Source organism: Rhinopithecus bieti, unplaced genomic scaffold, assembly GCF_001698545.2.
Source record: "Rhinopithecus bieti isolate Rb0 unplaced genomic scaffold, ASM169854v2 scaffold_12151, whole genome shotgun sequence".
NCBI classification, from domain to species: Eukaryota; Metazoa; Chordata; class Mammalia; order Primates; family Cercopithecidae; genus Rhinopithecus; species Rhinopithecus bieti.
Window position 1 is genome coordinate 68,402 of NW_016807233.1, and position 22,211 is coordinate 90,612.

The following is a 22,211-nucleotide window of genomic DNA, read 5'->3' on the forward strand; positions in this document are numbered from 1 at the left end:
AAGGGCATAAATTCCATTTGTAATGGCTTCCTCCTCATGACCCCCTACCCCATCCAAGACCCCACCTCTTAACACTGTCACACTGAGGATTAGATTTCAACATAGGATTCCTGGGGGAACACAAACATTCAAATACCAGCAGCCCTCTTAAACCAGTTCCAAAGTCACCCTAATGGGCATGAAAATATAAAAGTGCTATGTGTGATCCTCCATTCTCTTTCCCCATCATGGAAACAAGGAGAAAGAGAATGGAGACCACACATAGCACTTTTATTTTCTATGTGCCTGGCTTGAAAGTGACTCATGTGGCTTCTGCCCTGTGGTTTCACTGGCCAGGACTCAGGCACATGGCCACATATCACTGCCAGGAAGGCTGGCCGGTGTTGACAGGCTGTTCCCCAGATGAAGAGAAGACAGGCTGGTGAGCTGTTAGCCAGTTCAGCCACAGTGGCCATCTGTCATCCAGCCTGGCCTTGACCTACCTCTCCAGACTTGGATTCCACTGAACCCCTCCATGCTCCCTATGCACTTCCCAGCCTGGAAGAGTTGCTATTCCTCAAAAGAAGTGTTTTCTTGCCTCTGTGTGTGCCCTTCGTAAAATGTCCTTTTCCCTATCCCCACCTGTTCAACTTCTATGCTTTCTTCGAGACCTATATTTCTCTATCAAGCATTCTCCTAGTCAACATTGATCTCTCCCCCTTCCCATTCTTCCTGTTTGTCTCTCAAAGGACTCACCACTTTTACCTTATTGGGGAACATGTCTGTCACTTCCATGAGAAAGCAAACACCTTGAAGACAGATGGCTGTCTTGTCATTGTGCCTCACCGAAGAAAACCTATAAGCACTCTCTGTGCCTGACTGCATCCTTCACTCTGTCCCCATGAAACCGGTACAATACCTTGGGCATGGTAGATGCAGAGTGAACTAGAGCCCAACTCATGCTCTCTGGTGTCACCTGCCCCAATCACAAACTGCCCATGGCTATCCAACTCCTGGAATGAAATCTGTCGCATCTGCAGACACGGAGAGTGGGCTTGCCAGAATTTGTGGCAGACAGGGTTATCTGCTAACTATGTACTTGTCAAAGGGGTAGTAGAATATGTTTTCTCTTACTTCAAAACCAAACTACAGGGAAGTTATTTTCTTTCCCACCTAGTGACTTTGTTTCTTTTCTCTCTTCCCTTCCAGTCTCTCTTCCTTTCTTTGATTCTTTTCTTCCTTCTTTTTGCCCTTCCTCCAGTGTCATTATTCTCTTGGTCTTTATTTCTTTCAAAACATCATTTACTTTTTTATCTGCTATGTGTACAAGACAGATCTGAATCAATAATCAGTAATGAGGTACTAAATTACATAAGCTTGTTTTTCCCTCTTTGATCTTTTGCAAGCCAGCAGAAAATTTTCCAGAACAGAAGGGGTAGCGTAGAATGCGAAAGTGACCCTGGTCCCTTGTCCTCACCTGCCAAGAACCTACAGCCTTCTTGCTTGCAAATATGCTGTGTGGCTCTGTTCAGACAAGGTAGCCTGGATCTGCTTCAAACAGACTTCCAATTGATGTTTTGCAGCCTGATGTAGATTGTGCTGGAGCTGCTGATATGCAGTTCTGAAAGCAGCCAAAGTAGAAATAAATTTTCTGTATCCTCTCACTCAAAGTTGATAGCTGTGCTTGAAGAATAAAACATCAGGCTCCACCTAGCCGTCTCTTCTTTGGCAGATGAACTTGTCAACATTTGCTTCCATCAACTTGAGACATCTGCATTGTCACTTCTGTCCATTGGTGTCATCCAGTTTCTGGGCCAGAAAAGTGAAAACTTTGGTTGTGTTTTCAGTCTTTGATGTGTCCTTGAACAAGTTACTGTGGGAACAAGAAAGCTGAGACAGTGTCTAGGGTGAAAGAAAGAAATTTTGCAAGGAAAGGCAGCCCCCAGTAAGCTCTTAGCTCTAAGCACTTAGCTCCAGTGAGCTCAGCCCCCAGGGATAAGTAAAGGAAATCTGAGACTAGGCATGGGGCTGTGACAACTATCCCACAAGGATAAAAGACCAGGAGTCAGTACAGTTAGAAACAGCATTCTATGGGGCAAAAGGCACAGGCTCTGAAAAGTCTGCTCAGATGGAATCAGTGGTTCTACCATTTATGAATGACCTGGGAAATTTGTCAAGGGACTCTGTGCCTCTGTTTATTTGTCTGAAAATTGGATAACTAAAAGTGTCCACTTCAGAGGCTTCTTGTGAGGATTAAAAGGAGACAATCCTTGCAAAGTCCTCAGCATGGCATCAGGCACAGAGGAAGCACTCCTTCAATATGGCCATGTGTCTGAGACTGGCTGGGTGCTCACCATCTCCATCTGCTTATCTGGGCAAAGAGGAGGATGATCTTCCCACCCTCTCTTGCAACCAGGGCTGTGCTGTGTGATTCGAGCTGACCGATGGAATGTGACTGGGTATGGGCGCCACTTCTAGGCATGATAATAAAGCAAACAGACGTGTGCAGTGGGTTGAATAGCATCCCCCTAAACGATGTACCCAAGCCCTAACTCATGGAACTCATGAAGGAGACCTTACCTGAAAAAAAGATATTTTTGTAGATGTAAGTTAAAGATCAAAAGATGAGATTATCCTGGATTTAGGGTAGACCCTAAATCCAACAACTTCTGTCCTTACAAGAGGCAAAAAGGAAAAAAAGAAGAAGAAGAAGATTCACACAGACACAAAGGGCAATGTGAGGATGGAGGCCGAGACTGGAGTTCCGTGTCTATACTCCAAAGAATGCCAAGGACTGCTGGTAGCCACCAGAAGCTAACACAGCCACGGGACAGATTCTCTCTCTGTCTCCAGAAGGAACCACCCCTGCCAACACCTTGGTTCCAGACTTCCAGCCTCCAGAACTATAAGACAATAAATTTTTGTTTTGTAAGCTATCCAGTGTGGAAATGTGTTACGGCAGCCCTAGAAACTGACACATTTTGTGATCATCCAAGCTCTTTCTCTCAGAAGCAAACGACCCAAAGACATAGTCATCCAAGGGATAGAGCCTGCATCCCTGAGTCACTGCCTGGATGGAGAGCTGCCTACATAGCTGCACAAAGCTCATCTGGCTTCACAGGAGTGAGAACAATACTTCCTGTGTATTAAATCACTGAATGATGTGGTTGTTTGTTACAGCATCTGGCACTGATTATCCCAAGCAATACAACCATTATTCTTAAGGGATCTATAGTAGGGATCTAGATAGAGAGGAAAAGAAGCTTGGATATTAGGAAAGGTGGTGAAGAACTAATTACAGTGACGGTGTAATTGTACTTAGCAGTTCCAGCCCCTCACCTTCAGCAGCATATCAAGTTATGGACCTTTCTAGTGGATATGGGTTCAGGATAGAGTGACCCACAGTCCTGTTATGTTAAGTCCCATATTATCCCCACAACCTACTATTGTCTCAGAGACTAAGTCAGACTTCTTATTACAAACAGAATGGTAGAGCCCATGAGCCCTATGGAAAGCCACTGGGGAGACCTCAGATTGGGAATGAGTGTGATTCCAGACCAGAGGAAGCCAAGAGAAACACCCCAGGATTGATTCAATCCAGAATGAGCATCCAGTTTAAAGCAAGTTAAAGATGATGTAATCTATCTGGATGGTAACTCAGTTTGTTACACTGCCCATAAAGGAAACTAGAAAATCATAGCATGGGACTTAGAAACTATAGAAAAAGAGGAAAGACAGGACTCTGGAAAATGCTGAGGTGCTACAGTGGGATCAGTTTCACCCCAAACTGAATTGATTTTAGCTAGAATAACTTTTCACAGTCTTAGATTAGCACAGGTGCTGGGAGGTGGGCTCTGCTATTTGCAGGGTATAGAGTCACGCCTCTCTGCAGCCAGGGTGGCTGAGAGCTTGTGTCCACCAAACAACACTGGCACAAGGCATCAGGGAGCCTCTTGGGAAGCAACTATCCCAAGGATAGAGAGCTTCAAGGTGACTGAGGCAACCAAACACAGAGTTGTTATCGGGGAGTGAGGACCATTCCAAGAATGGTCTGAGGGTAAGGGGCATCCCACTGGGATTAAGCTTCCAGAAAAAAATAGAGACCACATCTCTCTCATCTTCATACCTTCAGGACTTAGATGGATCCCCACACAAAGCAGTTGGATCACAGCCTCCTACTCCACCTTCCTTCCCTTCAAGGAAAGGAAATAACTCTTGATAGACACAAACTAAGTTAATGTCTGCCTGTTTTCATCTTAAGGCGCTGATATCTTAATTTAAAAAAAAAAAGAGAGATTGTGAAAAATAAGACGGAAACAAACCATGGTACGTATGGTCCAGAATGCTTGGAACCTAAAGTTCTTCAACAGAGAGCAAATAGGCAAGCATCAGGAAGACAGAGAGGGGCCAGGCCATGGGTAACATAGCGTGGGGAAGGGAGGGGATGAACATGTGCACAGAACACATCCCTGTTTTAACCTGAGATGCAGAAGCAGATTGAAGATGTCAGCATATCCCAGAGAGCGGAGCACTAAGTCACACACACAAATCAGTAAAGGAAGCAGCATCCCTGAAGTCACCGAAATGCATGTTCCACCAGCCTAGAAAAGCAGAGGGAGTTCGTATACAATTCCCAAGGAAGCAGAAGGGAGGGGCTCATGGCTGAAATGCCTGTGATCAAATAGGCGAGGCTGACGCAGCACCACGTGATCTTGTGGTGGACGCTGAGACCCTCACTCTTGGGCTGAGGGTCCTTTCTCCTCCTCCCACCTATCTGGTCCTCTTCTAGAAGCTTCTGCCTTCCCAGCTATCCATGGAGTCCAATGGAAAAAGCATATCCATTATGCTTTTTCATGAATGTGAGCTTTGCTGCGACACGTCTTGCATTTCTCTCTCGTGCTCTTAGCTGACGTCTCACATACAGGTCTCTTAAATCTCCCATTTGAATGAAGCTTCCAGGGAGAGTAGAGACCACATCTCTCTCATCTTCATACTTCCAGGACTTAGATGAATTCCAACACAGAGCAGATGGGTCCTCCTACTCCACCTTCCTTCCTTTGTAGGGAAGCTTTTCCTTCAAGGAAAGGAAACAACTCTTGATGGACAAAAACTAAGTTAATGTCTGCCCGTTTCTATCTTAAGAGGCTGATTTCTTAATAAAAAAAAAAAAAGAGGTTGTGAAACATAAGATGTAAACAAAACATATGGTGCATATGGTCCAGAATTCTTGGAACCTGGAGTTTTAGCTAAAAATGCCCACACGTCTCCTTTGCCATCTGTCTTGGGCTGGGTTCTCCTAGATGCAAACCTTGAGACAAGCATTTAAATATAAGTAGTTTGTTTGGGAGGTTATCTGGGGAGTACCAGGAGGGAAGTGAGTAGGTGAGACAAGGAGAAAAGCCCATACAAAGTACACCCTCTGGCAGTTTACTGCATGTGTGACCTGGGGCTAGCCCCTGTAAGGGAACTCTGGGAGGCAAAACAGTACAGCCTCAGAGTGATTTCACATAGACAGCAAGTTAGCTGGGATATTCATCCTCCAAGTACCAGGCATTGGCCAGGAACGGTGCTGAGCGGCAGGAATGCCGATCACTTCCAGCTGCCCTGTGTGCTGGCTAGGAGATGCATCAGCATTAACTGGAAGGACGAGTGCTGGGAAGATGCGTGCATAGATGGAGACCATCTTCTGCCATACCAATCACATGTCTCCAGGCCACACAGTGCCAGGAGGATTGGACAAGTGTCAACCATCTGGGGAACTCAGGCCACATGCATGCCCAACTACCTAGTTCAGGCCACAAAAGATGGCCCATGAGGCAGAGACTATGCTCTTCTCTGTCCATCCTCCCAGTTGTCCACCAGATTGTCCCCTTCCTGTGGCTGGACATCAGTGCAGTGGTGATCCATCTCAAACTATGAGAGAAAGGGCAGGACACTAAAGATGGACAGACAAGGTAGAAGTTCTGGTCCTGATACCAGCAAGCTGCTGTTCATCCAGACTCTTACAGATGAGACACATGAGACTGGGTCGTTGAAGCCATTGTTACTGGGGATGTCAGATAAAGTGCTGAGATTCCATCCTGATGGCCACATCCCTTCCCTCTACTCTTCTGAAATTCGGACTGAAAAAACAATGGAGTGGGCCACTGTTTGTTTATTTTTGCTCTTTCTTCCATGTCTATTCCCAGGGAATTCAAGCAAGCGATTGGGCAACCTGGCCAGCAAGGGGCCTCTCGGGGCCTGAATGGGCAAAACACAGCCTCCTGTCTCTGGTGGAGAGTTGCAGATGGGTGGCTGCAGCCTTGCTGAGGGTTCAACTGCATCAGGATACACACTGGCCCTGAAGGATGCTATGCCTGGGCCTGGCCTGTGGTTGCAGGCAAGCACTCCATTTCTCAGAGCATCGCTTCACTTGTTTATAAAATGCAGGGCTGGATGAGGTCCCTAAGGTAGTTAGCAGCACTCACGCTCTTTGATTTATAAACATGAAGACACATCAGGGAGCTGGTAGATAGGGGTGAGAGGCACTGAGTAAATGAGAGCTGGATTGGGAATCAGGCATTCAGAAGGGAGCTACAGAATGCCTTTGTTCATTGAGACCCAAACAATCAAAAAGGGGAGACCAACAATTCCAACCACCACCCAACAGAGTTCTCTCACTTTCACACACCCACAAGGAGGTTGTCAAAGTCATAAAACACCCACTTCCTGCTTTACCACCCCACTGGTCCTTTACACTGGGTGGATGGGCAGCTCCTCCCCTGGGAGCCTGACAGCAGTTGGTCCAGGGAATGCGGGGAATGGCACGGTATTTTCAGGGAGGAATACAAACGGTGCAGAGTCTTCACGACTCCCTCTCGGCCTGCAGCTCTGCAGTAGCAGAGTCATTTGCATGGCAGCCAGATTTATTCGCTTGGCTCCATGCCTGGGGTTGCAGAGGCTGCTGGCTTGGTTGCAAACAAATCACACAAAAGAGCCTGAGCGACACCTGAACAAGGAGAAAATCTGTGGCCAGTGCTGGCCACAGGCCAGCCTCCAAAGCTCACCCACGGCTGTCAGGCCACAGCAGCTGACAAACCACGATGCTGCTGGCTTGCCTCAGCCCTCAGCACCTCCCTGTCCAAGGGGGTCCTACAGAGTCTGTGGTATAATCATGTTGCTGCAGATCCCACCCATTCCCAGAGACCAGGGCTGAGGACAGTGTGATCTGACAGCCGTCTCAGTAGCCTCACCACCGTACCACAGTTTTAAAGACCAGAAAACATTTCCTCGGCTCTTCTATATCTGCAGTGTCCTCACAGAGAGGGATGTACTGGATGACCCTCGCAAGGGATGCTGTGTGAGCTGGGGTGATAATAATTAGTGCATGCATAACAGGTGAGCTGCGAGACCACACAAGCGTTAAGGTACAAGAGACATGGCACAGAAATTACCATTGCATTAAAATTTCCAAATTACCACAAACCTGGTAGCTTCAAACAACACAAATTTACTATGCTGTAGTTCTGGGGCTTAGAAGTCCAAAATGAGTCTATTATAATAAGGTAAAAATCAAAGTTTTGGCAGGGCTGTGTTCCTTCTGGAGGCTCCTAGGGAGAAACTGTTCCTTCCCTTTCTAGAGGCCACCTGCATTCGTTGGCTCATGGCCCCTTCCTCCATCCTCAAAGCATATTCCTCCCATCTTCTTTTTCCCACACTGATCCTCTCTTGCCTCCTTCTCAGAAATATGTTTGTGATTACATTGAACCCACTCAGGCAATCCAGTACAATCTTCCCATCTCAAAATCTTTAACTTAATCACATCCATGAAGTCCTTTTGGGCATATTCATGTGTTCTGGGTTTGGGACGTGGACATCTTTAGGGGTCTTATTCTGTCTACAGTCATCACTATTGGAATGCAGAGGCCGGAGGATCCCCAAAGGACTTGAGTCATTGAGAGAGGCATCATGGGGTCACTGGAGATTACAGAACCCAAACGGTGCCCCACGTGGATAGGAAGCACCGTAAGTTACAAAACACATTGGTGTTCAATGCGTCCTACTAGATGAAGTGGGTGTCAAAGACTTCAGGCTCTCAAGTCAAACCCAGATGCAGAATTCAACCTCATCCCTCAATAGCTGCATGACCCTCCTCTTCTCTGAGCTTTCGTTTTCTCATCTGTAAAATGGGGATAAAGTACATCCTCTTTAAGACTATCAAGACTCAATGAAATAATATGTGTGAAGCCCTTAGTAGCTTGCCACAACCCGACACACAGGAAGAAGTCCACACAGGTTGCTTTTAATCTCTCCCTACCATCCTGAGAGTTATGTCCATTTTATAGAGGGGTAGGTTGTGGCCAGAGGAAGTTGTGCTCCTTTCCCAGGACAACCCTAGTACTAGGCTGGCTGACCACAAGCCCAGGGCAGCCCACTGCCCACAGTGAGGGTAGGCTAACAGCAGGCATTTGTTCTATACAGAAAGAATGACATGGCCAGGCGCATTGGCTCACACCTGTAATCCCAGCATTCTGGGAGACTGAGGTGGATGGATCACCTGAGGTTAGGAGTTTGAGACCAGCCTGGCCAATATGGCAAAACCTCATCTCTACTGAAAATAGAAAATTAGCCGGGCATGGTGGTGGGGACCTGTAATCCTAATTACTCGGGAGGCTGAGACAGGAGAATCGCTTGAACCCAGGAGGTAGAGGTTGCAGGTTGCTGAGCCTGTGAAAGAAAGAATAACATGGAATAAAGTAGGATCCTGAGTCTGTAGTTTGACGTGAAGACCTGATTGACCTGAAGACCACCATAGGCTTGGGGATTTGTTCAGCTTTTGGGGGGAATAAACAAAGGCCTAGAAATGTACCTGTGTCTTGGTGCCTGTCTGTCCTGAATTCCACTCTATGACAAGAAAATCTACAGCACAGTGGCTTTCTGACACCCTCCTTAGAGAGGAAAATGAAAAGCTGAAGCATACCAGCTGACTTTGGACTCTGACCAGATCAAGGTCTTCCTTGACTGTTTACTGAATGAAAACAATAGGATTCCTTTATGTACCTCTGCCCTCAAATACACTGGGAAAGATGATTTCTGTAGAGTGCATGCCACAAATGTGGGCATGGATGTATTTATTCATTCTTGTTGCAAGTTCTTACGGAGCACCTAAACAGCTGGTAAAACGGGTGTCCCTGACCCCCTGGAGCAGCATGGAGGAGACAAGTATTGATCGGAGAATCCCAGTGATACCTGTGAATTGCAGTTGTAGTAATTGCCATCAGGAACAGGACCTTAGGTGAGGGGGATGGGTAGGTGTTTGGGAATGGATGGGATGTGAGGGGAGGGGGCTGTGGCAGAAACTGCAGTGATGCCCCAAACCTGCTTCCTCCACTTCCTGAGCACACAGGTGGACTGCATTTTCCCGCTTCCCTGCACATAGGCGAGACCAGGTGTTTTATCCCAGCCAGGGGAATCAATGTCAATCAGTCACTTCTGGATCTGACCCATCAGAAACTTTTGACACAGTCTCCTGCATGGAGAATGCAGATGACTCTGGAGCACCAGTCTTGGATTCTGCTGTAAGCAAGAAATAAAGTTCTACCGGGTGCAGGCACCGGGGCTTGGGGATTTATCTTTCCATCAGTTAGTTCTCCCTCAACTACTCCAGAAAGTAACAGGTCAGCTCAGAACTAAGATGATGGGAAGTATGAGATGCAGAGAAAGAAAGAGGGGCAGGCTGAGACTGAGAAGCAGACTCAAGTATCTTGATGTTGGGGGGCAGCACATCCCAGCAACATCAGAAGCCTCCAGAACGAGAGGAGAGGTGGCAGTGTGGGTGCCACACAGAGGAAATTGGCTTTATCCTCTGAGCACAGTTAAGACATTGAAGAATGTTGAAGTCTGAGGGGAGGGAAGCATGGAAAAGAAGACCAGTTTTGCATTTTTAAAAACTTACTCTGGCTGCTACAGAATATACGAGAAAGAGGAAATTATGTGCTGAAATTGGAGGGATGGTCACTGAAATTATCCAGATATAGAACAGTGTTAGCTCTCAGGATTAGCACTGTCTAAGCCTCTGCACCTGTCAAGAGTTAGCGAGTCAACCACAAGCTATTTTGTCTAGGGCCAGACATGCCCCATGTGTGACTCCTAAACCACAGTGCTTGGTTAGAAGGCCTGGGTACAGGGGGCCTGGCTGCAGCAGAGGGAGGAAAGCAGCCAGCCTAATATTTTTGGCAGCAAGGTTCACATGAGAGTACAGCAGGAAGGCACGGACTCCTCTTAGTTTCATCAAATACCATGTGATTTCGCCTGAGCCTAGGAATTTCTGTGCAGGAATCCATCTCACTAAATCAAACACTCAGCCTGGCTTTGAACAAGACAATCATCTAACAATGTAGTTCATGCAGTAGGTAGTCTAGAAAATTATTCCTTAGCTTGGGGGCTTTAAGAAAGATGCACAGTAGAAGCCCCAGAAGCATTAACAGACAGGCACATCTCTCTCCTTTGTGAACTGTCGTGATCCATGTGATGGTAGCTCTTTATACCCGCAGGTGCCAGAGAAAGCCTGAAGCACGGGCATATAGGAATAATGAGTGGTTAGCTTTTTTTGTGGGGGGGAGGTTCAAAAATTTCATATTCACATCAGCTTTACAGGGCAGAGAGCAAAAACAGTGGTTCTACTTTAACAATCCTCTGGTGATTTTATTCAAGCCTTGCCCTCCAGCAGGTGCCCTCCAACACATGCCTCGGTCCAAACCCATCATCATCCCCTCTCTGCAGACTACTAACTCCCATGGAGGGCACATAAAGCATAGCAGCATTCTTCTTACCCTTAATTCTTATTCAATTAAGCAATGGTTAACAAAAGAGCAAAAGACTTCCTAAAGGGCAATGGGGCACTGAACAGAGTACATTGTCACAGCTATAGGGAAAATGGAGCCAGTCTTGAAGCAGCAGCCGGTGGTGAAGAGTGGCAGGCAATGAGCATAAATCCACGTTGTGCAGTAAATCGATGGGCAGTAAATAAAGTCCAATCTTCTGTTCAGTCTGATCAAATTACAGAAAATGAAGACCAAGGGTGAGCTGAATGTTATGGACTGAAGGTTTAAGTCCCTTTAAATTCACGTGGCAAATCCCTAACTCCCAAGATGATGATATTGAAGTGAGACCTTTGGAAGGTTATTAGGCTTAGATGAAATCAAGAGGGTTGGGCCCCATGATGGGATTAGTACCCTTACAAGAAGAGAAAGAGCTGGGCGCGGTGGCTCCTGGTTGTAATCCCAGCACTTTGGGAGGCTGAGGTGGGTGGATCACCTGAGGTCAGAAGTTTGAGACCAGCGTGACTAACATGATGAAACCCCATCTCTACTAACAATACAAAAATCAGTGGGGCATGGTGGTGCACACCTATAATCCCAGCTACTCGGGAGGCTGAGGCAGGAGAATCACTTGAACCCAGGAGGCAGAGGTTGCAGTGAGCCGAGATTGCACCCCTCCGCTCTAGCCTGGGTAACATAGCAAGATACCATCTCAAAAGGAAAAAAAAAAAAAGAAGAAGAAGAGAAAGAAACATCAGAGCAAGCTCACTCACTGTCTACCATGTTACCATGTGAGGATGGAGCAAGGTGGCCGTCTTTGAACGGCCTTTGAAGAGAGACCTCACCAGGAACCAAGTCCAGCAGCACCTTCATCTTGGACTTCCTAGCCTCCAGAACTGTGAAAAGTAAGTGTCTATTGTTTAAGCCGCCCTTGTGTGGTATTTTGTTATAGCATCCCTAGCTAAAAGTGTGACCAAGGGACTCCACCTTGATTGTCCATGATTGGAGTTGTAATCAAGTGAAATCTCCTAGACATGACATTTATGTGACTCCTCATCTTAAACGCAAATCCTAAATAAGCTCTAACCCTAAACTCTTCCTGTTCAATCTCCCCTTATAATTATACTAATTTATTTAGGTTAATCTCCACAGTCTATAAAATGTGTGCATTCAAAGGTACAATAAGAGATCATGAAACTTGCGAAAAGATGATCCTATGAAGTTAAAATTAGTCAACCCAAAATAGGTGCAAATGACAACCCCAAGAGATGGTCTGTCACTATAACTGTTGAGACTGAAATCGTGCCCAAGCCTCCCTCAACGCACAAGAATTAATTATAAGGAAGATGAGACAGAACAAAGGAAAGGAATTAAAAGTTGTTGGAAAGAAGATACAAAATTATTGTTATTTGCAAGTGATAGGACCTAGAAATCCAAAAATATTCACTGGAAAATGACCAGGAATGTAGTTCAGTAAGATGAATAGTTACAGAGCTAAATCTACAGAAATCAGTAGTTCTTTGAGATAATAGCAAAACCTACTAGAGAATGCTTTGGAAAAAGATCCTGCTTACAAGGGCTACAAAACCCATGAAACACTTAGAAATAGAACAAAAAGAAATGTGCAAGACCTATATGAAGAAAACTATAAAACCACCAAACGTCACAAAATGCTATAAAAACAATAATATAAAGACGTCAATTCTTCCCTACTGTGCCCCAGTTTATTTATAAATCTAATATAATTCTGCCTGCCCATGGTGTTCTGTTCTTTTCTTGGGTGTCTTGGATGTTCTATTCTTGGATGTCTATGAAACCTGAATAATTCTCTCTTTTTTTAGCTAGTATGAGTGGGCTTCTATTCATTGCTACCAAATGACTAACTCAACCTGGGCTACCTCTTCATCTCTCATGGGCTCGTGTACCTTGAGTCTCAAATCCTCTCCTTCTTTCTGCACCTGTCTCCACATGGGCTTTTGCAGCTCCTTGCAGGAAAAAAAAAAAAAAAAAAAAAAAAAGTTTTTTAAACCTTTTTTGCAGCTTTTACCTGTCACAACACCAACCTTGTCCCAACTCAACATCTCCTCCATCTTAACTGACTCAGCTCCCATGATGGTTAATTCAGAATCACTAAAGAAATATTCAGACAGGCTGAGCCCACACCTTGAGTCAGGTGCCCACCACTGATCCAACTGGCTGTAGCCAAGGGAAACTGAGTCTCGTGGCTTGAGTGAGGTGTTGTGTGTTGCATGTTGATAAGGGAAGCCATGGTTGACTCTTTACCACATGGGTTTATCAATAATGATAGCTTACATTTATTGGACACCTACACTGAGCCAGACACTCATGCATTTTGCCTCATTCTAAATTCCTAACACTTTGCCAACCACCTTATCACAAAGATTTTATCATCACTTTGCTGTTAAAGAAACTGGCTACTTGAGGTAGGTAACTTCTCTGTGTCACTTGACTGACCTGTAAGTCAAAGACGGATCCAGTTTCAAGTCTCAAATACTTGGGTTCTTGCCTCCTGGCCTCCCCAAGTTCAGAGAGCAGAGTCACATCCCCCAGGCTGAAGTGCACTGATAAATTCAGCCTCTGAGACAGCAAAGCTGGGCAATTCCTTCTCAAGGATTTTGCCCAGACACTTCTCCACCAGCCACCACCCTATTTACCCAGGAACTCCTCTCAGCCTTCAGTTCTCTGCCAAGTGTGGCTGTACCTGGAGAAGGCTTGAGAGACTGATTCTCCATGCTCTGCCTTGCTGTGACCCTCCTTCTGTTCCAGCATCTGCTTATCCTCGTCCACCAGCCTAACAGCACCTTGCCAAGGACTGTCCTGCTTTGCAGCCACTGCACCAAGTCCACACCCACAGCAGGAGTTGGATATACATGGCTGAAGGGACACTGAATTAGTGACACTCCAAATTGCTGGCACCCCATAGCACCTCAGGAGTTTCCTTCCTTTACCCTAAATAAATACTGCAGCCCATGGTAAGGAAAAGGTGCTCCCTAGCCTGCAGCCACAATCCCTCGTCCTTCTTCTGGTTTTATGAGACCATAGACTCAACATACCCAGTTCCTATGCTGAGGGGGGCCGCATTTGGAATCTTCCCCATGCTGTTAGCTGAAGCTCTAGACCCTCATGAATCTACCTGGGATGTGAACAGTTAAATTCATCCCCGTGGCTCAAAGGAAAGCAGTTATACCCCTGTCCTGTGATGGGAACAAGAGAGGCACATCACAGTCTTTGAGGGACCTCTCCAAATTTCACGTCTCTCACCCCACTTTCATCCTTCTTCCCCCAGTGGGCCATTGTTACTGAAAGAATATTCCCAGTCCTTTGGGGACATAGGGAAGAACCACTCCATTGGAATTTTCTGCTCTGCATGGAGAGTCCCCTGTAAAGAAAGCATCCTCATTATAAGCCAGATTAGCTTCCAGAGGGGTCAGCCTTCGGTGAGCACCAGCCAGAGTGCAGCCAGTATAGACAGCGTCCCTGCTTCCTTTATGTGAAATAGTCAGAGGATGGGGGTGCTTGAAGTATAAGGTGTGGTGAAATTGATCCAAAATTTGTAAGTGTTTGTTTTGTTCCTGGCTTACTTTACATCGGTAGCTTAAGGGAATGCCAAAGAAGACTACATCGAGACTCATCTGATTTCTTTGGCATTCGTACCCCTGCTGTCTCAGGAAGCTTTTCCTGGAGTGTCCCCTCAGCCTGCGTTCCTCTTTTCAGTAGGGACCCCAACATCAGGAGTCCCTCAGAGCCCTCACTGGTTGTCAAAGCCAAAGTGATCCTACTTAGCTCTCTGATGATTGGAAATTGATCAGAGTCTATGAGTTTTCCCTGTCTCTAACAACCACAGGGAATTATCTGGCAGGAGAGATTTCCTTACACAAGAAAATATGCACATTTTCAGAGGGATTTTTGAGACAGTAAATCACACAAGCATGACAGTGTTTCTCAACCTGTGCCCTCCCGACAATAAATGTGGCCCTGCTGCAGGAACAGCGGCACGTCCACCTGCAGTCAGTGCCCTACCCATGCCTCACTCTCCATCCCTTACATCCACACACCCATGCACACACATGGAATCATCCCTTGCCCGTTTTCCCATTATTCTTCATGCTCCACCTTGACCCTTCATTAAGGAGCTGGCAAAGGAAAGACATGCAATGTGCCACAGTATACAAGAGCAGTCATGGAGCATCTCAAGCATCTCAGGAAGGTGAAGATGAGATGTGACTTACACATCACGTTATCATGTGGAAAAGTTCAAACAAAAACCACAAGTGCCTCCCAAGGTGGGTACCCACCCAACCAACTGGTTCCCGAATCAGTGACGGCGAGGTCCTCTCCATGTGATGGACCTCTCCTCAGTGCCTACAAAACCACTTTGGGATTTGCAGAACAGTTTACCTGCAAGGTTTGCAGGGGGAGAAGATGGAGCGGAAGAGAAGCCTGATAGCTTCTCTAAATTACAGGTTGTAATCGGGTGGCAAATCACAGCATGGAGGAAGTTGGGGAGTCTGGAGAAGGTGCCAGTATCCTGGAGTCACACAGGTGCAGAGTACTGCAGGTAAGCCACAGAATGGCCTGTAACAGGCTAGGGTGTCCCCTTTGGAGATCTGAAATGGGTCTGCTGAGTAAATCTGGGGACGCTCCAAACACATACGCATCACCTTCTCCCATTTTATTCTCCTGGATCAGTCATAATTCCCCAGGGAAACTTCTGAGTCTTTGGCACCGGAGGATGCAGGGCTCTATTCCCATGATAAGAAGAAAATATATTGCCATCGCCAGCCAGCACTTAGGACTCTCCGAATGAGGCAGGCATGGCTGAAAATGGATCTCTCACTCTCAGCAAAAAAGCTCCTAACAGAAAACAACGTGTTATGTCTCTGACTCCTAAGAGAAGGAGGAAATAGACACCTGGCTCACAGTCATCTCTAACATCGGGTAAAATAAAGAGAGAGAGAAAGGCAGACGCTTGAATTCACTCATCTTAACTTCATTTTATTACAACATCAAGGAAAATAGTTGCAGGAGGAATGAAAATGGAGAGAAACATAGAGATTAAGCTACTCACAATTCCATTGGCTATACCTTCCTACAAGGGTATAAATATCACAGGTTTCTGTACATGCATTGGAGGTTTGCTGTGCGTGTGTGGATTCTGTGTGGATGACTTCTGTCTAGGGTGTTGTTCTTTTAATTTCTTGACAGGTAATGTTGAGTTTGGTGTTTTCAGGTGGAATAGGAGGGGGCTCTCCCGCTAGGACTGAGACCCAGCCTTCTTCTTCTGGAATTTTCTGAACTGAGACTGAATGGCCACCGCTGCACGTTCTGTCTCTGGTGCATCCATGTCAATGTCAAATTCTTCTTGAACTTTCTTCTGTCCATCTGCAGCAAGACAAACACAAACAGAAGGCAGTCACTGAGCTGAAAATAGGAAAGCAGACAGCCCCACTAGATAAGTGAAGCCAGGGAGTCCACCTTGGGGCACACACAGGGGCTTGACTTACACCCCAGGACAAGAGCTCATTTACAAAGTAAAATCCAGTGGAGTGTTTTGACAGAGCTCAGAATCTACCACCTGAGCAGGACAATAAAACTCAAGGACACAGTCTCAACACTTCATGTACTTTCCACACATGATTTTCTGTTCTCAATGGCCATCTTGATATATGGTTTTACTATTGGCTGTGCTGTTACTTTCACCTGCTATCTCACATAGGTACCATTTAAATATTGCTAAGACATTGGTCCAATGGTAGCTGATATCCACAACGACTGAGTTAGCAAAGTCGTACACTGAGTTTCCATGTGTAATTCTGTGTGTCATTCTCAGGGAAGATTTGCTTGTTGCAATCAGGGCTTCCATTTTTATCATCGTCAAGATGGGATGACACCATTTGACCTTCATAGTTCGACTGAACTTTCACAAAGCTTACATTCTTGTTCCTATGAGGTAGGCTTGGCAAATGGCTTACTAAGGTGGAGGGATTTCACCAATTCGCACGGTGACAGGATATAAAGCAGGGGGTGGAGGAGGGAGCAAAGGCTTGGGCCTCTGTGCTGTGTACCTTATTACAGCACAGGGCCAGTGCAGCCAAGAAGGAAAAAACAAATAAATCAATAAAATTCTTCAGTCGTGGAAGGTAAATGTCTTTCAAAGGCCTCTAGTCTGATCAGACCCGGCGTGTTCAGGGTGGTATGGCCATAGAGTGTATAGTGTATGCTGTTTGGGTGATGGGTGCATCAAAATCTTACAAATCACCACCGAAAAACTGACTCATGTAAGCAAACACCACTTGCTCCCCAAACACCTATGGAAATAAAAAACTAAAATAAAATAATAAATGCCCATAGTCTAATGAAGAGTAGACATCAGATTCATCAAGGCATCCTTTTCCCTTTTCTTTCTTTTTTAAATACAGGCATGAGGGTCCCACTCCAAACTCCAGGCTTCCTCCTTGCCCAGCCGCAGTGGGAAGGGTGCTCCTAAGAGCAACACTGATGTTGAGAAATCCGTGTCCCTGCGGGGAGGCCAGACATCTACACTTTTTAAAAAGGCTCTCAGGTGTAGCCAGAATTGAGATCCAAGGACAAAGGAGGCCTTGGAGTTACCTCACACCAGAACTGGGGACAGAACTCACCTCTCCTGGGACCTGGGCCAAGAGCCTCGCTGCCACCCTGGGCTTGCACCTAGAGCAGAGGAGGCCAACCCTGTGAGGAGCACAACCAGCTTGGAGATGGGAGAACGGGGGGCATTCTGAGGCAGAGGAAAAGCCCTAGCCAGGGAGCAGGGCACGGGTTCTATTCCTGACTGTCTCCAGGCAGCCTGAGTTCATCATCCACTACCTTGTTTAGGGACTTTGCATAATAATGCTCAGGTACCAGCTCTATCGGAGAGGGTGGAGGAAGCTGGGGTTCCTTGAGGATTTCAGGTAAGGCCTGCCTATTCTCCTGCTTGAGATAGATAGACAGATAGATAGATAGATAGATAGATAGATAGATAGATAGATAGATAGATAGATATAGATAGATAGAAGATAGATGATTGAGAGATAGATAGATGATTGAGAGATAGATAGATAGACGGATGGATGGACGGAGATAGATGGATCAATAGGTGGATGGATGGATAAATACTTAGATACGTACATACATATATATATAAAAGTAGATGATAGACAGATATGGAAGATGATAGACAGAAAGATAGATAGATATAGAAGATGATAGATAGACCAACAGATGGACATAGATAGATAGATGGATAGATAGGTGAATGGATACTTAGATACATGCATACATATATACATAAGTAGATGATACCTACATACATACATACAAACATAAGTAGATGATAGATAGATACAGATAGGTAATAGATAGATGAGAATCAGCACTTATTTCAGATGCATCTGGTTGGGTAACATTTCCTCTGCAGATCCGGAAGCAGCCTCCTTTCAATTTTCCTAGCACCTAAGCAGCTTCTACCTGGAGCCCTTCAATCATACCCTCACCTAACAGGAGGGAACGTCAACTCTGGCTTTGGAAGCCTTGTAGGACTGATGGAGCCATGACCCAAATCAGAGAACTGTTGTTTTCTATTTCAAACTTGCTGCCAATGCTCATAAAAGCAGAGATGTTGACTGCACCAGTGTTTTGGAATATTTCAGAGGCAGGGGAGGGGGGCGCTTAATCCACAACAGCCCAAATGATTGAGAGACAAGTGGAACTGTTTCTCACACTCCAGGTAGCTATTCACATTGTCTTCTACATTGCCAGGGCCCTTTCTTTGGAGAACCATAAGGGGTAGGATCACTGGGAGAAGTAAAAGTTTCCTGTGGCTCAAGTAGATGCTTTAAAAGTGGTTAATTAATGTTATCACATGAGCCTGGAACTGGAGAGCAAGTGTCTAGCAAACCCAAAATGCAAATGGCTCCAGTGTTTGTGCTGATGGCAATAAACCCTTTAGGACCAATAACATCCTTGGTTAGGTAGCATCTATAGCACTAGGAATTGTCATTTTTCATAAGATGGTTTATAGTCCCAAATCTTCCTACTCCCAGAGGAATCCTTGCATCGACTGTACAATGAGTGCAAAGGGGAAAAATTCACTCTGATTCCAAGGAGGAGGGGAAGTTACTCTTTCAAATTTAAAATGTTGCTGCAATCTGAAGTTTTAAAAGGGCCTGATTCATCTTTTCTCTTTTATAATAATGGAAGAAAGCAGCAATATTATTTTTTGACAAATGACAAATGAAGACTCTGAAAATTATGTATATTAAGGAAATACATATTGAAACAGTGAGGACAGGTCACAAAAATCAATTTTGCACTTACATCTTAAACTAATATCTCAGCCAAAAGTGATCGATTGATTCCTCTTTTGAAAAATATTACATTGTTTAATGAAGAAACCACTGACATTTAAGGAAGCTCTACTTTCTGTGTATACTTCAGATAGGCCAGTCCTGGGGGTGGGTCAGATGTTGTTAGAGGAGTGACAGGAGCTCCTTCCACTGAGCCAGCCACGAGTGTGTAAGGAAGAGAACGGGGCACCCGACTGTAGTGGAGAAGGGACAACCAATTAGACTCGGTGGCACAGGGTTCAATACAAATGGCCTGTGGCCCTGGAAGTCAGGAAAGTACAGTTCTAAATACCCCAGATTCAGAAGGCACGAGGTTAGGGGAGGAGAGTAAGGGAAAGGACCACAGCCAGGCCCAGAACCACTCTTCAGGGCCTTGGAGACTGCCAAGGTTCCCCAAGAATGACCCCAGTGATAGTGACAAGACCACAGGAGCACAGTGGCCCTGTGAGGAGCCTCCCCAGCCCCATCACTCCCAGGCAGAGGTGGGGACCCACTGCCAGCACAGGGGGCCCTTTCTACTGCTGACACCACAGGGAAGCCCTCGGCCATGCCTGCTGGGGAGACTGCAGACCCTAGGAGAGGACATTCTTCAAATATGCGCCCTAGGAGCACGCCACACCCTCAAGCCTGCATTGCAGTTCTTTATGATGCAATCGCTACCCGTTACTTTACTTCTCTCTTCCCTTCCCTGGTTTGTCCTCTGTCTCCCACACTAGAGTGTGAGCTCTGTGAACCCAGGGACTTTGTCTGCCTTGCTCCAACAGTTTACATAGGACCCAGCACACAGTAGGTGTTAATTAAAAACTGTTGATTGCAAGTGAGTCCATTCATTAACATGCTAGGCAGCTGTCAAATGCATACTTTTATCTGGAGGACTAACCAAGCATGGTACCCTCCTTGGTAACCATTTAACTTCAGTTTGTGAGGCGAGTCCTTGTCCTCACTCCCTGCAGCATTGTCATGGAGGAATGTCTCAATGGGCCTCTAAGGAGGGCGTGTGGCTGGGAGCCGTCCTGGTAAAGCCACTGTCTGACCAGCCAGAGGGGCACAGCCCACAGGTGGCATCGTAAGGAAGATGGAAAACCTGGCACCTGAGAATGACGTCAGGAAGCACTGCTGTTTCATGGGGGAAAGTCTTGGGAAACGCTCAAGGCAGGATGGAGAGAAGAGGGGCACAGGCGTCTAAGGGCAGATGGCACACAGCAAAAGAGGAAGGCACAGGTGTGCCCTCATGCCCCTGGGCCAGTGCCTGTGGCCCCAGAGGAGGCTGTGGGGACCCAGCAAAGCCAGAGAAGCTCCGGGCAGGTTTTTAAGCACCTCCTTGCCTAGAACAGAGCCTGCCACCAACGCCTGGCCAGGGAATAAACAAAACCTGGGGCCAGGTATGGTGGCTCATGCCAGTAATCCCAGCATATTCGGAGGCTGAGGTGAGAGTTCGAGATCAGCCTGGGCACCACATGGAGACACCGTTTCTACAAAAAGTTAAAAATTAGCCAGAAGTGGTGGCAGCTAATTTTTACACAGGGTTGAGCACAGTCCCAGCTACTCGGAAGACTGAGGTGGGAGGATCACTAGAGCCTGGGAGGTGGAGGCTACAGTGAACTATGATTGCACCATTGCACTCCAGCCTGGGCAACAGAGTGAGACCTGTCTCAAACAAAAACAAAAACAAAAAACACAGGCCTCGTGTCCCAGCAGCCAAAGCCCTCATTCTCCTTGGGGATGAGAGGCTGCCTCTCTCCTCACACTTAGATACTCCCCACATGGAGTGAGGCACCCTGCAGAAGCAGGGGTGTGGAGTCCGGGGAAAATCTGAATTTGGGAATTGCCTCTGACTGCTCTGTGACTCTGGAAAAGGTTCTCAGCTTCTCTGGTGCTCAGTTTTCTCATCTAGAAAACAGAAGCCTGTGCTACCTGGCTCCCAGTGTTAGGTTTATGTTCAGATCAACACTCGATTGTACCTTAAAGAACAAGCCACACTGTACTGGGCATGGCATGGCCAGAGCTGCAAAGGCCAGTGAAGGGGACGTGGGCAGTAAGGTGGCTCTCCAGCCTCAGGGTGTCTGTGTCTGCTCAGTGGTGTGATTCATGGATCACTCAGGCCCTAACCCAAGGAGGAAGGGGGCACTTTCCATCATGGCCGCCCACATGGCCATCGTGGTCAGCTGTTTGCTGGGCTTGTTGCAAGATGGCCCTAGCTCAGAAATACAAGGCAGAAAGAATATCCTTAAAATTTGGCCGTGCGCGGTGGCTCACGCCTGTAATCCCAGCACTTTGGAAGGCTGAGGCGGGCGAATCACAAGATCAGGAGATCAAGATCATCTTGGCTAATACGGTAAAACCCTGTCTCTACTAAAAATACAAGTAATTAGCCAGGCGTGGTGGCGGGTGCCTGTAGTCCCAGCTACTCGGGAGACTGCAGCAGGAGAAAGGCGTGAACCCAGGCGGCGGAGCTTGCAGTGAGCCGAGATCACGCCACTGCATTCCAGCATGGGCAACAGAGCAAGACTCCGTCTCAAAAAAAAATTTGTTCAAAAGAGAGACCTCCCTCTGCTGACCGATACAGTCCACAATTCACAAGTCAAGTCACTGTAAAGCTTGGACAATGCAGAAGGACATTCTCCTTAGCTACGAGGACACGCGCCATGCCCTCCTAGTGGCCTAGAAGCCTTTGCAGAGCTTCTGTGTCCAGGTGGGGGCAGGGCATCTAAATGAGTGGTACAGACGAAACGAATGCCATTGTCATGTCCAGATTGCAGTACAATCATCTCTGTCATATTTCCACTTGCTCCTTCACACAGATGTCTGAAGGCTTGGGTCTGGAGTGGGTGGCCTCTTCCTGACATTTGCACGTAGGATTCTGCCGCCTGTATTGGAACATCACTTTGGCCACACCCAGTCTCAATGGTGGCTTTTCAGCCTGAGCAAGCAGCAGGTTAGACTAAATCACATTTGGCCTAAGGATGCCTCCATACTCCGATCCTCAAATAAAAACTACAATCTTACTTAGTACAAAAACTAACTAGAAGCCTAACTCAGGAGTACTGTA

The 22,211-nt window shown here is 46.5% G+C and overlaps 1 protein-coding gene across 1 annotated transcript in view; it reads right to left on the minus strand.

The window, feature by feature from the left end:
- Window positions 1–15,768: 15,768 nt before the first annotated feature.
- Window positions 15,769–22,211, minus strand: part of PCP4 (Purkinje cell protein 4) — a 61,619-nt gene continuing 55,176 nt past the window's right edge. Inside the window, exon 3 of the mRNA XM_017880694.1 lies at window positions 15,769–16,181. Coding sequence (XP_017736183.1) covers window positions 16,054–16,181 — 128 coding nt within the window. The 3' untranslated portion in view covers window positions 15,769–16,053. The remainder of the gene's footprint in view (window positions 16,182–22,211) is intronic.